The following is a 15,683-nucleotide window of genomic DNA, read 5'->3' as shown; positions in this document are numbered from 1 at the left end:
CTGCTATAGGGATGCAGTTTAAGAGCACTGAGAGGAGAAACAGAAGAAACAGAAATACAATAAAGAGGAGAGCACAATGAGCAAAGCAGCGGATGGATGATAGTGAAAGGATGCAGTGTTGGGAAGACTGCTTTTTAAATACATTTGAATAAACTCTTTAAAATAAAGGTTCTTTTTTGTGGTCAAAATGGTTCTATAAAAAACATCTGAAGAACATTTCTGTTTCACAAAAGGAACCAAAAATGGTTCTATTGAATTGCTGTGAAGCACCTTTATTTTTAAGAGTGTAGGTCACAGATTACAAGTTATTCTGTTTAAAAAGTAGTAAGTAGTGTCCAATTACTTTATTAAAGTAATGTAACTGATTTACATTTGATTACTTTTGTAAATTTGTAACGAGTGCTTGCAACTCTTAATCATTTTGAAACATGTAAAGCATCCAGGGTTAACATTATATTAATACTCAAAACTAATTAATGTCAGACTTTCAGAATCATTCAATAAATTATGCATAATTACATGCAAGTAACCTTAATCCTTAAATGTAGTTAATTAATATTACTCAGTACTTAAATGTATAACTACACTGCAACGAGGACACCTTAAAATAAAGTGTAACCCAATAAAACATATGATCGCAAATAGGAAATAAAACAGTTATCAAGTCCTATTCTGTGTCCTGAAACATAAGTGTCTTATATTATAAAGCAGTCGATGCAATTTTGGGAAAGAAAACAATCAAATCTATGTGTTTGTGAAAGTATTCAGATGTAACCCTTCTTAACATTTTCACAAGTAACTGTAATTTAATTACACATTTGTTTCTAAGTAGCTGTAACTGATTACAGTAACATTTCTTCTGGGTTACACTTTATTTTTTAAGGTGTCCTTGTTACATTGTAATTATACATTTAAGCACTGAGAAGTATTGATTAACTACATGTACTTAGGCCTACTATAAAGTTAAGAGTTCAGATTAGGGTTACTTGCATGTGATTATGCATACTTTATAGTGATTATAATAGTAAGTACATGTAACACATGTAACAAGGCCACCTTAAAATGAAGTGTTCCCTTATTTTATAACTAAATGACATAATAAAGCAGCAGAAGCGGCTCATAGATAGAAGAGCGTACCCCCGGTGGAGGTCGATGCGGACACAGGCGCGCCCCTCGCTGTCCCAGGCGCAGTATGGATCTCGGGACAGAAGGCAGTCTGGCTGGGAATGGTACCGGCTGCAGTTTGCCAAGGGCAGCTGAAGAACCTCCGAGCGGGAGCCAATGTACAAATACTTCTATGGAGAACGAACGGACAGATTTGGGGTTGAACAGTGTTGGGAAGGTTACTTTGAAAATGTAATTGTTTCCAGGTTACACTATTTAAAATGTAACAAGTAGTGTTATTTTTATTAAAGTAATGTAACTGATTACATTTGAGTACTTCAACATTTTCTAATGCATGTTTTCAACTGTTATTATTTTTCAAACATTTAATCCACGCAGGGTTAACTTTACAGTAGAACTCAACACCGACTACTGTCAGAATAATATTTTTAATCATTAATAATAAAGCAGATAGTTCTGGTCCTTGATTCTGATTGGCTGAGCCACAATCAAAGCTGTTCTAAATTACTCTACAATGTAACATTCACCTTTGTTTACGTTTGTGTGTTGCTCGGCAACTACTTTGTTGCAACAACAACTTTTTCAGAGGAGCTACATTGTTTAGTGGAAGAATACTGTTTTTATTAATATCATTACACTTTATTTGCTCTGTTTTATTTTGTGAAACCTTACCACGCATATGGAATAAGCGCTTTATAAAAGCAGTAAGCCCTGTGAAGCCGTGGTTTACAGTGAATTTATAACAGCTAAGGGGCTTTTAAACCACAGCTTCACAGGGCTTACTGATTTAATTTAAAGCACAGCAACCATGAAATCATTCTTTAAAACCTATTTTTACTTTGAGATCGTTCTGAGACAAGATACAGTTTAATAGCTGTGAAACTGTTTTTGAAATCAAATGTGTGCATAGATATGACAGGAAACACTTGCATCTAACAGTGCTTTAGAAAAAATAAAAAATAAAGCATACACATAAACCTAAATAGGAAATAAAACAGTTAGAAACATTAGTGTCTCGTGTTATTTAGAGACTTCAGTGCAATTTGAGAAAGAAATCAATTAAATATGTGTGTGTGTGTGTGTGTGTGTTTGTGTGAAAGAGAGTGTAAACACTGAGTGTTACCCCAAACCTGGGAATGAATAAGTAAAACGTAATCAGTTATCACTGCTTCTGGACTCAGTTTGAACAGAAGGGGTTAATGCTAGTCAGGTGTGAGATCTGTTCAGAGAGATGAGAAGTTACTTTGCTGTGTGAGATGGTGAGGCTGTCCACGGGCTGCTGTCGATCAAACAGCTGGATCTCTTCTATCACATGAGCTTCTGATCCCAGAATCAGCACACGCTGGAGCCATCCGTCCGCTGAACGACACACAGAGGAGAGATGGGGAGAGATTACACTCATATGGTGAGAAATAATGTAATGGGGACGGAGAGGAGAGACAAATAGTCCATTAATTCATCATCAACACCGTCTTTGGATTTTAGGAACAAGGTTACGCCGATTACGGCAGGAAAATTGAATACACCCCAGCTGGTGCTGTGACCTATCATAACTCCGTATGTGTGTGTGTGTGTGTGTGTGTGTGTGTGTGTCCTGTCCTCAACACTCAGTGCTTGTCAGATAATGTGCCACTGACCCCTCTCTCCGTCAGGAGCAAACAGGGAGAGTCTGGGAAAGGGATAACGGAGGAGAGAAGAGCTACATGGTGTGCTTTACAAACCCACCCTGACACTTTTGCTCATGTCAGACTATCTGTGTTCACTCTTAATCCTCAGTCCAAGACACACACACACACACACACACACACACACACACCGTCTGCCTCAGTAGATATGAGGTTTAACTATACCTGAGTGTATGTGGGAAGTGTATATTTAAAAGGAGTGTTTTTTTTTGGGGGGGGGTAGTCCTGAATAGTCCTGCAGTGTGTCCTGCAAATACATATATTTAATTTAATTATTCTATAATTATAATGTTCATGCAGTTTCAATTAATATGTGTTTTTGTCTTCACTAGTTATTTTAAACAGTCAGCGACAAACACATTTTATTATATATATATATATATATATATATGTGTGTGTGTGTGTGTGTGTGTGTGTGTGTTTGTTCTTTGTTATAAATAAATAATACTTTATTACAAACATATATTTTATTATATATTAATGCAGTGTCTCAATTAATATCATTTTTTCCATCACTAGTCATTTCATAGAGTCTTAAGACATGAAAAATTCATATTTTAAGTTTTAAAAATATATATTTTAAGCATATATATGTTTTTTTTTATTAATCCATTAATTATTGTTTTAACAATTAAAAAATGTTTTTCATTTTATATATATTAATAACATTTAAAATGTTACACTAGTTGTACAGTATTTGTCTTTGTGTGCATTTGATGCAATCCTGGACTCTTTAAAGATACACACACACACACACACACACACACACACACACACACACACACGCACAACCACACACACACGCACAACCACACACACACACACAACCAACCACACACACACACACACACACACACGTGGTTGAGTCTTGAGTGTGTTTATGGGAGACGGCCGAGGCCAAATACATCTTTTCCATTTTTCTTTGAAGGACTGACCTTCCTGCATGACAGGAATCAACTGGCGGAGGTGACTTTCCCACTTAGACACAACATTATAGCTAATAAAATGCTTTCTTTGGCTGCTCTATTCACACAAAAGGACAAAGGAACAATGAAGACTGTCAAATATCCCTCTTGAGAAAGAAATACTGGAGTCATTTTCACACACTGGTGTGTTTCTCCTCCTGCAGCATACCTGTGCCGATGAAGAGCATGTTGTAGGACCTCTGGTCCAGCGAGCTCACTCTGTCCACTGCTAGTCGGGTGAAGTTGACCCCTTTAGTGAGCAGCAGGGGGCGAGCTTCTGCGCGGTCCTCCATCAGCGGGTGCTTCTTGGCAAAGTTTAGCGTGGCGTCCGGCAGCTGCAGAGAACTGTTGTAGCCGTTTTCTCTGTCAAAGTTAGTGATGCACTGTGGAGAGAACCAGAGAGGAAGGCCTTCGGACTTGATAAGGGATTGATTTTCTTCAAACTTTATATAGCATGTCATTCTGTATATGATGAGTATGTGTACAATGTAACTATTTTTGACTTTTTTTTTTTTTTTTTCAATTTGGGGAAATTAGCATTCTTCTACCTTGGTCCATTGGTAAAGTTAATGTGATCAGATATACATAAGTAGAAAAACCTTTTTTTTGGTATTTTCAGTTAAAAAAACAACATACAGTAAATTTCTGCCTTTCATTTTCAATTAATTTAAACTCTACTAAGCATCATGACACCAATCTCAATTCTTTTTCTTCTCTTGCTCCAAAAATACTTAAAGAAATACAGCTTCTTAATATTTGTGGAGACTAATTTATTTGTATTTTTTGATAAAAAAGTTCAGCAATTAAGTGAAATTCATATATATATAATGAGTCTTCATTTTCTCTTTGATTGATTTGATGTGTTCCTGCTGAATAAAGTGAAAACAAATAGCAGCTGAGTCTTAGCCATCTTCAAGAAACATCTCCATTCTAACTCTATTTTATCTACTTGTTTTCTTTTTATTTATTATTAAAATAAAATGACCCTCTAACACTAGCATTAGTTTCTATTCTCATTTTATTTAGATTTAAAAAAAAAGACCTTCCTTTTTTATTCTATCTACTTGTTTTCTTTTTAACTGTTATTTAAAAAATCCTAGTGTACTGTTAATCTAACTGAGACTTGTTACAGCTCTTAAGTTAGAGTGAATGGATGATGTTTTGATGTAATTTTACAGATTTAGTTTTTACAGTGCACTCTCACTCCGTTGTAATCCAACAGGACACGTATTAATACGATCTGAGAAACGAGTGTGTGTTGGGCTCACCGCTCCGGGTCGAGGGCTGGGGACAGTGCCAGTGTATCGCCCCCATCGCTGAGACGACTCCCTGTATTCCTTAAACGGCCCGTCGAACACGTTCTTCACCTCTCCGATCTGGTACTGACACACAGCAGACACGTCCACGTCCCCCCTGAGAGAACGAGAGAGAGAGAGAGAGAGAGAGAGTCCGTCTGAACTCAACCACTGCTTTATAACAGTAGCATAATGACAGCGCAGCGTTTTCTGCGCTTGAGGAACACGGCTGGATGTTTGGCACCGAGACACTTTTATACAAGCAGAGGACAGAGCGACTTTCACAACTACAGACAAACACACTATACCACCAAAAGTATTGGCGCCAGGTTTGACTGCTTTAGTAATTTCCATGAGTACAAATCTTAATGTTTAAGCATATTGTAGGGAATTGTGTGCTTCTAATTTTATGGCAACAGTTTGGACAGGAGTCTTTTCTATTCTAACATGACAATGGCTCTGTGTATAAGGCAAGGTTCAAAAATAAGTAAATGTGGAAGAACTTGACTTCAAATACAGAACCTTGAGTACACATACACATTTTAAATACATAAATTATGTTTCATCTTTGTTGCCACAGTTTTAGAAATGTCTTTTTACTGTTTTTGGCTCAAGGTCAGAGGTGTTCAGCTGGGATTAGGACTTTCTTTTTTAACCTTGCTTTAAATATTAAAGTAAGGGAAATGAAGCGTTCTTCTACCTCGGTCCATTGGTAAAGATATTTTGTGTTCAGATATATATAAACTAGAAAAGCAAAGCTTTTTATATATTTTTTTTTTGTTCAAAAAAGCAACATAAATTTTTGCCTTTCATTTTCAGTTCTATTAAATATTAATAAGAAATATTAAAAAGTTATGTGCTTGTTATTTGAGGAAACCATGATGTATTTTTTTTCTGGATTCAAAAAAAAAAAAAAAAGTTCAGCATTGAAGTGAAACAAAGTTTTTTACCCAGTCTTTTTGAACCTTGCCTTAAACACAGAGCATTGTCTTCACAATGCACACAGCACACAGTGCTCACACATTAAGATCCGTCCTCAAGGAAATGAGTAAAGTAGTCAAACCTGCTCATTAGGAGGGGTGTCCCAAATCTTCCGGCGGTGTAGTGATGGTCGTGTGTGTGTTTGCTCACCACTGCGCGTGGAAGATGCTGTAGAAGCTGGTGCTCCTCCAGTCCGCCCCGGGCAAGGTGAAGACGGCACGCAGGTTATTGAAGGTGATGTGGCGCTCGGGGACAGAACACATCAGCCGAGCTTTCTGGAAGGTGGTCCACTTCTTCTGCAGGGTCCGAGTGCCACCCAGGTCTCCCTGAAACGAGAAGCAAGTAGCCATTTAACACCACACTTCATACAGATACAGTTCTCTCACAAACATCAGGTCTATTATCTCCTCTTGCACACAGCGAAAAACAGATTTCTCAATCAGTGTGATGTCATTAACCCTTTCTCTGGTAATTTAATGTCCTGTAGCATGACAAACACTTTTCTAATAGCATAAAACTATAGTTAAAAATGCATATGAATATCTAATGCATTAAAATATATTTGATAAAAATATTCAAGTAGATATTTATAGATATTTCTTCATTAGTCCCACAATGGCAATGCGATTATTTAGTGCAAAATTTATATATATATATATATATATATATATATATATATATATGAAAAAATTATTTTGCATTACAAAATATATTTGTATAAATGATTTTCTAGCAATATTAATGTAGTGTCCTGTAATGACAAATACACTTATTATTTATATATATTTATATAAGTATATTTAATAATTATGGAAAATTGTTTCCACCACGGGATGAAAAAATAAAAAAAGGCAATTCATAATTTTAACACACAATTCTAAATTTTCTTTGTTAACATTTAGCAATTCTGACTTTTTAATTTTGTGCTTATACCTTGCAATTCAGAATCATCCAAATTTAATTAATGAGATATTAACTCATAATTGTGGTGAGAACAATCTGGGTTGCAAAAAACAATAAAAAAAACAATTGGAGTTACCTTTTTTATTTTATTATTCTGTGGCAGAAACAAGCGGCAATAAATAACATATATTGCAATATAAGAGTATATTTTATGAAAATATTCATGTGATCTTTCAGTAAACATGCTATTATAAAAACCTGCCTTTGCTAGTAATTTTAAATATTCATGTCGTGTAACAAGTGCATTTAAAAATAATAATAATAATAATAAAAATAATAATAAATGAAAATAAAAAATAACATTTAATATAATAATAACAATTTTATATATATAAAAAAAGAATTACAATATATTTATATAAATAATCCAGTCTACTTCTACTGCAATAGCAAACCCATTTTAAGAAGCATAAACATATATTTTAATGCATGCATATTTTTGCAGATGCTTGACTCCAGGTGTTTCCAGAGTTTGCTCTCACCTTACACACACGAGCCACTCGAGCCACAGTCACATCACTGTCACAGTCCAGCTCCACCGCTCTCTCGCTGAAGAAGAAGTAGATCTTATCGTCGTCTCCATCTTTACTGCTGCGGCTCTCTCGGACCAGAACCGAACCCACAAAGTTTGGCTCTGCACCAGACAGCAGGGGAAGATACAGAAGGACGTGTTAGATTCAACAACGCTTCGCAGATAAGAGGCTGGAGGTTACTCGATGCACAGATAAAAGATCTGGGATTCACCCTTCTAGAAAGACCAGGACCATGTTCCCTGTACATCACTTAATAGATACAATACGCTCTAAACCAGATCTTTTAACTGAGATCATATATATATATCATTTACCTGCAAAAAAAAACCTTTAGACTATTTTTTTTTTTGTCTGAGACACAACTATGTGAAAATCTGGAATCTGAGGGAGCAAAAAAAATCGAAATATTCTTTAAAGTGGTTCAAATGAAGTTCTTAGCAATGCATATTACTAATCAAACATGAAGTTTTGATATATTAACAGAAGGAGATTTACTAAATATCTTCATGGAGCATGCTCTTTACTTAATATCCTAATGATTATAATTGTGACCCATGCAATGTATTGTTGTCTATTGCTACAGATATCCCTGTGCTACTGATGACTGCTTCAGGGACACAGATGTGTTTTGTGTAAGTGTGTGTTATCAGACGTACCGTTGAGCCACGCCGGCAGGTATTCACTCTTCATGCTGTAATGCTGCTGTCCCAGGTTCCTCAGGATCACAGGCTCTGTGCCCAGAAAGTTATTGAGGGTGGCGGAGTACAACTCTTTATCTGGAGAAGGAGAAGATCGCTTAGAGCTGGAACAGGAGCACACGCACACACTCCTGTCTACAGTCTCGCGGTTATGAGATATTAAAGAGGGACTCATTCTCTCTCGAGTGTGTGAAGAGAGGAGGCATAAACACATCCACAGGCTGCACCCAACACACACACACACACACACACACAAGACATAAAGAATAATAATGCAGGTTTTTGCATCTGTGACTCACCCACAATGAGGCCGGTGTGACCCTTGGCGGGGTCATAGGGGCACTTTCCCTTGCCGTCCTCCAGGGCGGCGCTATCCAGAGTGAAATGATCCGCATTCTATCAAAGACAGATGTGGTCACATATGGATAGAGTGAGCACACACACACACACACACACACACACACGACCTGATGAACACACTGCACCACCGGCCATGTTTGCCAATAGAGTTAAGCACAGCTGAGCCCTCTTGTATCGACTTGCTGCCCACACACACAAACAAGCGCACACACACAACATACCATCGTATCACATCACGATAACCAGTCCCTCCAGAAAAACGCTGATTTTTTTTGTGGTTGTTGCGGGGCAAAAATCCTTGATTTTAAAAAATGCGATGGATTATGCGGGATATTTTTGCAATTTTATGCGATGAAATTGCGTGAACCTGCAAAAACTGCGGTTTGATGAAAAAGAGAAAAAAAGGTGATTCCCCAACACCTTTTTCTCACTAGGCTACTACCTTAATGTAAAGAGTAATTTCTTATTACTTCCTATGATAAGCGAGCATACTAAATCACAGAATATTTAAGTTGCAATCTCTTACTGCAACGTAAATTATTTTACAAACTACTAATATAATTACAACTGTAAGTTTTTGGTACTGTTCTGTAACAAAAAGTGCAATCTTATAACTGTAAAGTTGCATCAACTTCTGAATGAAACTACAACAGTGTTAGTAGCCTAGTTAGAAAGGGGTGTCGGGGGAATCACCTTTTTTTCTCTATTTCATTAAACCGCAGTTTTCGCAAGTTCTCGCAATATAATTTGTCTCCACTGTCATGTACTAAATCGGGAAACTGCTTTGCGCATTTTTTTGCGCTTATTTTTGTTGGCAAATAAGAATGATTTGCGCGCTTCAAGTATCACCCTGGTTTCACGCGGGGTTTGCAGATGCTGTTCACGTCACGTAATTACGTCACTTCATAAGGTTTCCAATGGCAATATGAGGAAAATGGCGCTTTACTTGTGTGAAGTAAACGCAACTTTTTTCAACTTTCTGCCAGTGTTAATTTTGACACGAAATTTTTATTTAGTTTTAGTCTTAGTCTTTTGACTATAATTCTTTTTAGTTTTAGTCAAGTTTTAGTCATCTGATTTGTTTTAATTTTAGTCTTATTTTAGTCGACTAAAATTGCTTGGTATTTTAGTAGACTAAAATAAGACTAAAATCAATAACAGATTTACTAGACAATTTTTTTACAGCTGGTATAGGAAACAAACTTAACCAAAATATATAAAACACAAATTCAACTTTATTTCAACACAACTGTGTCTTTATTTTGATTCAAAAGCTTTTATGCAGCAACAAACACTGTCATGATAATGTAAACAATAACTAGCTGCCAATTGACCATCAATAAAAGAAAAATAAAGTTAGGTCCAGGACCTTAAAGCTTACAGCTGAGCTGAACAATAAGTGCATACATTTAAAGTAAATATTTAATAAGTTGGGTGGATAAAAAAAGTAACAAGATTTTATAAGGTATTCATTTGTCTAGCAATATTGTATGTTTTAAATACTATTGCTAGATTAGTATGTATAATGATAGGATGTGAACATTCACGTTTCACATGACTAATATAGAAACATTTGTGATATTGTCAACAAGTAGAACATTATAAAATATACGAAACATTAGTATTAATCAAATGTATTTATCATGATATTACGTATTAGTATTGTGCTCTCATCTAACTTGAAGAAGGGGCTATTTTACAGTACTTTTCAGTTCGTAATATTTAATGCTACATTTAAGCACTGCAGTTTTCCAGTTTTGCTTAGCTCAATAAACAAAAGAACATCGTTGTGAAATTACATTTGAGAAAATGTCCAGGTGGCTCGCTGTAAATGTCTTTTCAAATTGGTTGTGTTCTTGCCACGAATGAGCGCTCCGCGTGCTTTACAGTTTGTTTTGTTCGTCGTCAAACGTGAAGTGAGCTGTGGACATTTTGTCGCTTTTTTAGACATCACCTCTTCTAATGCCGTCTTCCCGGGAGCTCATTTAAAAACTGAAAACCTTCGCTTCACGTCTCAATAAGTCAGGCTCTGATTGGTTCTCTTCTCTCATGCAGTCTGTTCCGTTTTGCCGGTTCTTTTGCTCATTCCTCGCATCTCTCCCGTCTGCTGATTTGATTTTCGTCACAGTCTATTTTCGTCTCGTCCTTTATTCGTTGACGATAATGTCAATCAATTTAGTCATAGTTTTAGTCTCCATCAGTGCCTTCTATTTTAGTTTTCGTTTCGTTTTCGTCCGCAAAAATATATTCGTGACGAAAAGAATGACGAAAATATTTAGTCAACGAAATTAACACTGCTTTCTGCTAATATATATGTGAGTTTTTTGTAACGAAAATACATGGATTATTAAATAATGCTAGCCCCGCATATTTTGTTTTCTGAAATCGGCAATTTATGCGGCAAAAGTGCGGCGTATTTGAAAGAATGCAACCTCGCATAAATATGCGGCCTTTGGCTGATTATGCATTAAATCAGGCTATCGCATAATCGCGTTTTTCTGGAGGGAATGGATAACACAACCTCATTCACATCTGATGTATTTCACTTTCATACACTGGAAGACACTGGGTCTCACACACACACACACACACACACACACACTCGATCAAATAGAATACCACTCAAAAGATCGAAATAATGTTTTTCAAATAATGTCTCTTATGCTCACTGAGGCTGCATTTATTTAAAAAAAAAAAACACTATTGAGAAATATTATTACAATTTAAAAGAGCTGTTCTATTTGAATACATTATAACATTTAATTTATTCCTCTGATGCAAGTCTGTATTTTCAGCATCATTTCTCCAGTCTTCAGTGTCACATGATCTTCAGAAATTATCAAAATATGATGATCTACTGCTCTAGAAACATTTCTGATTATTATCAATGTTGAAAACAGTTGTGCTGCTTCATATGTTAATGTAAAAAAGTTTATATATATATATATATAATACTCTTCTTCAACAAAGGTATGAATTGATCAAAAGTGACAGTAGAGACATAACATGATTTCCATTTCAAATGAATGCTGTTCTTTTTTAACTTTCTATTTTTTTTTACAAAATTAAGCAGTAAAAACCATTTTCAACATTGATTAATAACTAAGCACTTTAGTTTCTGAACTAACCAATGTCTGCTGAAAATTGAGATTTGCGATATAAGATATACAAAGTTACATTCTTTAAAACTTGCATGAATATTTCACTCCACTGTTTTTCATCAGAAAAGCATGAAACTTAAAAAAATAAATAAAAATCCTAACAATGCCAAACGACTGGATCACGTGACTCAGAAGGATTTCTGAGTCCAAGATAAAAGCACACACTCACAATATAGGTGCATTTGGGCTGGAAGGCGTACGTGCCACATGTGTACAGGTGTGTGTGGTTGTAGCTCTGCAGGAAGCGAATGTAGTTGAAGCACTCAGTCTGCACAGACAGAGAGAGACACAAAGAGAAAATAGGTGAGAGAGAGGGCGAGTAAATGCATTTCAGACAAAGTAAAGCTGTTAAAACATAAAGGATGCAACATCAGCCGCTACCTGGTTATTCTTCCCCTTCGCTGCACACTCTCTTTTCTTTTCCACCGGAGCAGACCACTCAATCTGAGAGAGAAAGAGACGTGACTTTTACCAGAAAATGTAAAACCTGCATTTGCTATTTTTTTTCTGCTGCAACGGGCAATTTACTACAAATGGCTGTGGCATTGAAAGAGTGAGTCATTTTTAAATGCAGTTATTCTTGAATGATAAAATGCAAATGCCCTTTTTGCTTGATGGCTTGTGGATTAGTATTTATTGAGTGCATTAGGGGTTTTCTGAATGAAATATAATGCGTACCTGTGGTCGGAGCTGTCTGCTGATGTCGTTGGGATCCAGGGCAAAGATGTGCTCTCTGGCTCCAACGTACAAAACCCTCTCATGCTCCGCTAGGGTCAACATAGTGTAGTTCCACACCCCGACGGCACGAAACCTCGCCATACTGTCATGCACGTCTGAAAAGAGAGAGGAAATGTGTGTTTTTTGCTGGTGTTAAATGTGATCCAAATGTCACTGATCCAATATGACTCTTGGGCTTTAAAGAAATCTCTCACATTTATCATGTTCTCCGACGCTCCTGCTGAAAATGCCACCTTAGGCAAGCATGCATTTCCATGGACACTCATAACCTTTGCTTAAACTGGTTGGCAATGTGTTAAAAAGATTCATTCGGATGGATCAAAGTCATCCAGGGCAGTTTATGTTGGTCAGTGAAGGTTTTAAGAGAGGAGGTCTTTACATTTCAAGTTAATTTGCATTAGATAATGTATTATGAAAACAGTCAATGACATGAATGAAATCATTCTGTATATGTATGATTTAACAAACCTAGATACAAATAAAAACAAGTTCATTGTTAATGCTATATCAATTACATTTATATACACAGATATTGTGTTCATGTTTTAGAATCATATATATTTTAATTATATAAACAAACAAATAAACAAACAACCATCCATTTACTACAAATACAATTATTTTATATTATACATAGACACACACGCACACACACTCTCTCTCTCTCTCTCTCTTTCTCTCTCTGACCGTCACACACACACACACACACACACACACACACACACACACACACACACACACACTCTCTCTCTCTCTCTCTCTCTCTGACAGTCACACACACACACACACACACACACTAAGAACTGGCACATGCTACAAGTTGGCTATGATCTTGGGATATCTGTTGCAGATGTAAAACAAAGGGAGACATCTTCAATCTTGGTTTAAGCCAGTGAAGAATCCAGGAGGGGACACCAGAGTCCCATGCATCCCTGAACACATGAGAACACTGCGTCTGATCAGATTCACCGCTTCCACGGCAGAGAGGAGAGAAGGTTATGATGAGCAAGTGCTCCAGGAGAAGAGGGGAGAAAAGGAGAGATGCGGCCTGTGGTGGTGATGGAAGTCAGGAGAGCGTGTGGTTATTAGTTGGAGAGCGGCAGCTTGTTAACATATAAGAGGGATGAAAGATCCAAGAGGAGAGGGGAAACAGATTTCCCCTAGAGAGGACAGAGAACATCTGCTGCAAACACACTTCTAAATACCTGCATAATAACTCAAATGCCTCTTAGCCAGTCACAGTGCTTTGAGTTTATTGAGCTTTGTGCTGAACCGAGCATAGAGTGCCATTTCTAATTATTATTCTGAGAAGATGTAAATTACACACAGTGGGGCTGGACGCACTTACGGATCCTGACCAGACAGTGGCAATGCTGAGGGGCACTAGTAACTGTGCTGAGCTGTGACATGAACAATAGCTGACTATAGAAAAGTTAGGGAAAAAATCTATGTCAAACTTCTGGTTAATACGACAAGCTGATAATTATTTTTAATTGAAAAAGAAAAACTGCAGCTTAAAAATGCATACTATAATGGTCAAGTTTTTAAGTGGATCAAAAACGTTCATCAAAGTTGTGTTGAGACAAGAATGCATTTTGGTTTTAGGACAACTTTGATGAAAGGTTTTGATTCTCTTCAAATAATGACGTCTGCATTTTAAATAAATTGAAAATAAAATCAATTCTTCTGATAGGCATCGCAACATTGTAACAATATGTCAACACTCTAAATCCACAAAAATTTAAATAAAACAAAGTTAAACTCACACTAAAAACTAATAAAAATAACAAAAGCAAGACAAATCTATATTTTAACGGTTATAGAATTTTAGCATTCATAAAAGAGCCTCATAAATATATAAATTATTCAAATATTGTGCATCCAATGAAAACTTTAAGTATGTAAGTAAATATATAGTATATATTTATAATATTACATTTAGCAATGTTTTTGATAAAATGCAGATGGTGCATTACAGCATCTACCTGCCAAAGCTAAACTTGCAAAACTTTCCCACATGGTTTTTGTATGGTTAGTAGAATTTAATTAAAAAAGTAAACAAAAGATGATTAAAACAAGAAGTACGCAAAGAACAAGTCGACCAAAGCCTACAGGAGCATATCTAATGGAAAGAGATGGAGTGTAGGGCCTAAAAAAGGAACAAGCTAAAAATAGATGCGACTTTGAATGGAATCCAGATGTGAGCAACATAAAGGGAACAAGAGGTGAACTCTGTGTGTGTGTGTGTGTCTTTGTCCTTCATGATTTCTCAGCTGGGCCGAATGAGAGGCCAGTGATCTCCGGTCGAGGGAAACGAGCCGCAAAACTGAAACGAGTCGAGTTGAAGCCTGCTGTTTTGCTCTGATGTTCCTCCACGGCTCCTTACAAAGCAGCTTTGCTATAAATACAGTCCTGCCTCACTTATAGCTAAGAACCGCAGTGCTCCAAACACACACTCTGCTATTAAAGACCTATTTTAAGGCCTTTGAAGCTTTGACACAGATACAAAAGAATAACTTAGAAACACAAAAAAATGGACACACACACTAATTAGGAAGAGAAAAGCGCATATAGGGGCTATAAAAACACACCCACGTTTGCTAGGACACAGATGAGAGGAGCCACTGTCTAAAGCTGACACATAACGAAACAATTAAGAGAGAAGACATGGAAAGAAACGTTAAGAAAGATGCAGGTGTTACACAAACACAACTATAGGTCCAAACACTCACAAATGCCACAAAGTCATAATCATTAGATTACTCGTTTAATCTCTCACATAATCGTTAGATTACTCGATTAATCACTCACATAATTGTTAGATTACTCGTTTAATCACTCACATAATCATTAGATTACTCGTTTAATCTCTCACATAATCGTTAGATTACTCGATTAATCACTCACATAATCGTTAGATTACTTGATTAATCACTCACATAATCGTTAGATTACTCGTTTAATCACTCACATAATCGTTAGATTACTCGATTAATCACTCACATAATCGTTAGATTACTCGTTTAATCACTCACATAATCGTTAGATTACTCGATTAATCACTCACATAATCGTTAGATTACTCAATTAATCACTCACATAATCATTAGATTACTCGTTTAATCTCTCACATAATCGTTAGATTACTCGATTAATCACTCACATAATCGTTAGATTAC

General features: G+C 36.3%; 1 protein-coding gene across 1 annotated transcript in view; it reads right to left on the bottom strand.

The window, feature by feature from the left end:
• The window catches only part of LOC127958294 (semaphorin-4C), a 55,821-nt gene that overhangs the window by 5,236 nt on the left and 34,902 nt on the right, over window positions 1–15,683 (bottom strand). Inside the window, exons 3-13 of the mRNA XM_052557100.1 lie at window positions 12,445–12,599; window positions 12,148–12,210; window positions 11,936–12,034; window positions 8,545–8,641; window positions 8,204–8,323; window positions 7,497–7,648; window positions 6,202–6,377; window positions 5,044–5,188; window positions 3,945–4,158; window positions 2,369–2,484; window positions 1,138–1,295 (exon numbers count right to left, since the gene is read on the bottom strand). Coding sequence (XP_052413060.1) covers window positions 1,138–1,295; window positions 2,369–2,484; window positions 3,945–4,158; window positions 5,044–5,188; window positions 6,202–6,377; window positions 7,497–7,648; window positions 8,204–8,323; window positions 8,545–8,641; window positions 11,936–12,034; window positions 12,148–12,210; window positions 12,445–12,599 — 1,495 coding nt within the window. The remainder of the gene's footprint in view (window positions 1–1,137; window positions 1,296–2,368; window positions 2,485–3,944; window positions 4,159–5,043; window positions 5,189–6,201; window positions 6,378–7,496; window positions 7,649–8,203; window positions 8,324–8,544; window positions 8,642–11,935; window positions 12,035–12,147; window positions 12,211–12,444; window positions 12,600–15,683) is intronic.

This window comes from Carassius gibelio, chromosome B5 (assembly GCF_023724105.1).
Source record: "Carassius gibelio isolate Cgi1373 ecotype wild population from Czech Republic chromosome B5, carGib1.2-hapl.c, whole genome shotgun sequence".
NCBI lineage: Eukaryota > Metazoa > Chordata > Actinopteri > Cypriniformes > Cyprinidae > Carassius > Carassius gibelio.
The sequence above is the reverse complement of the archived record's forward strand: the minus strand, read 5'-3'. Positions and strand labels throughout refer to the sequence as shown.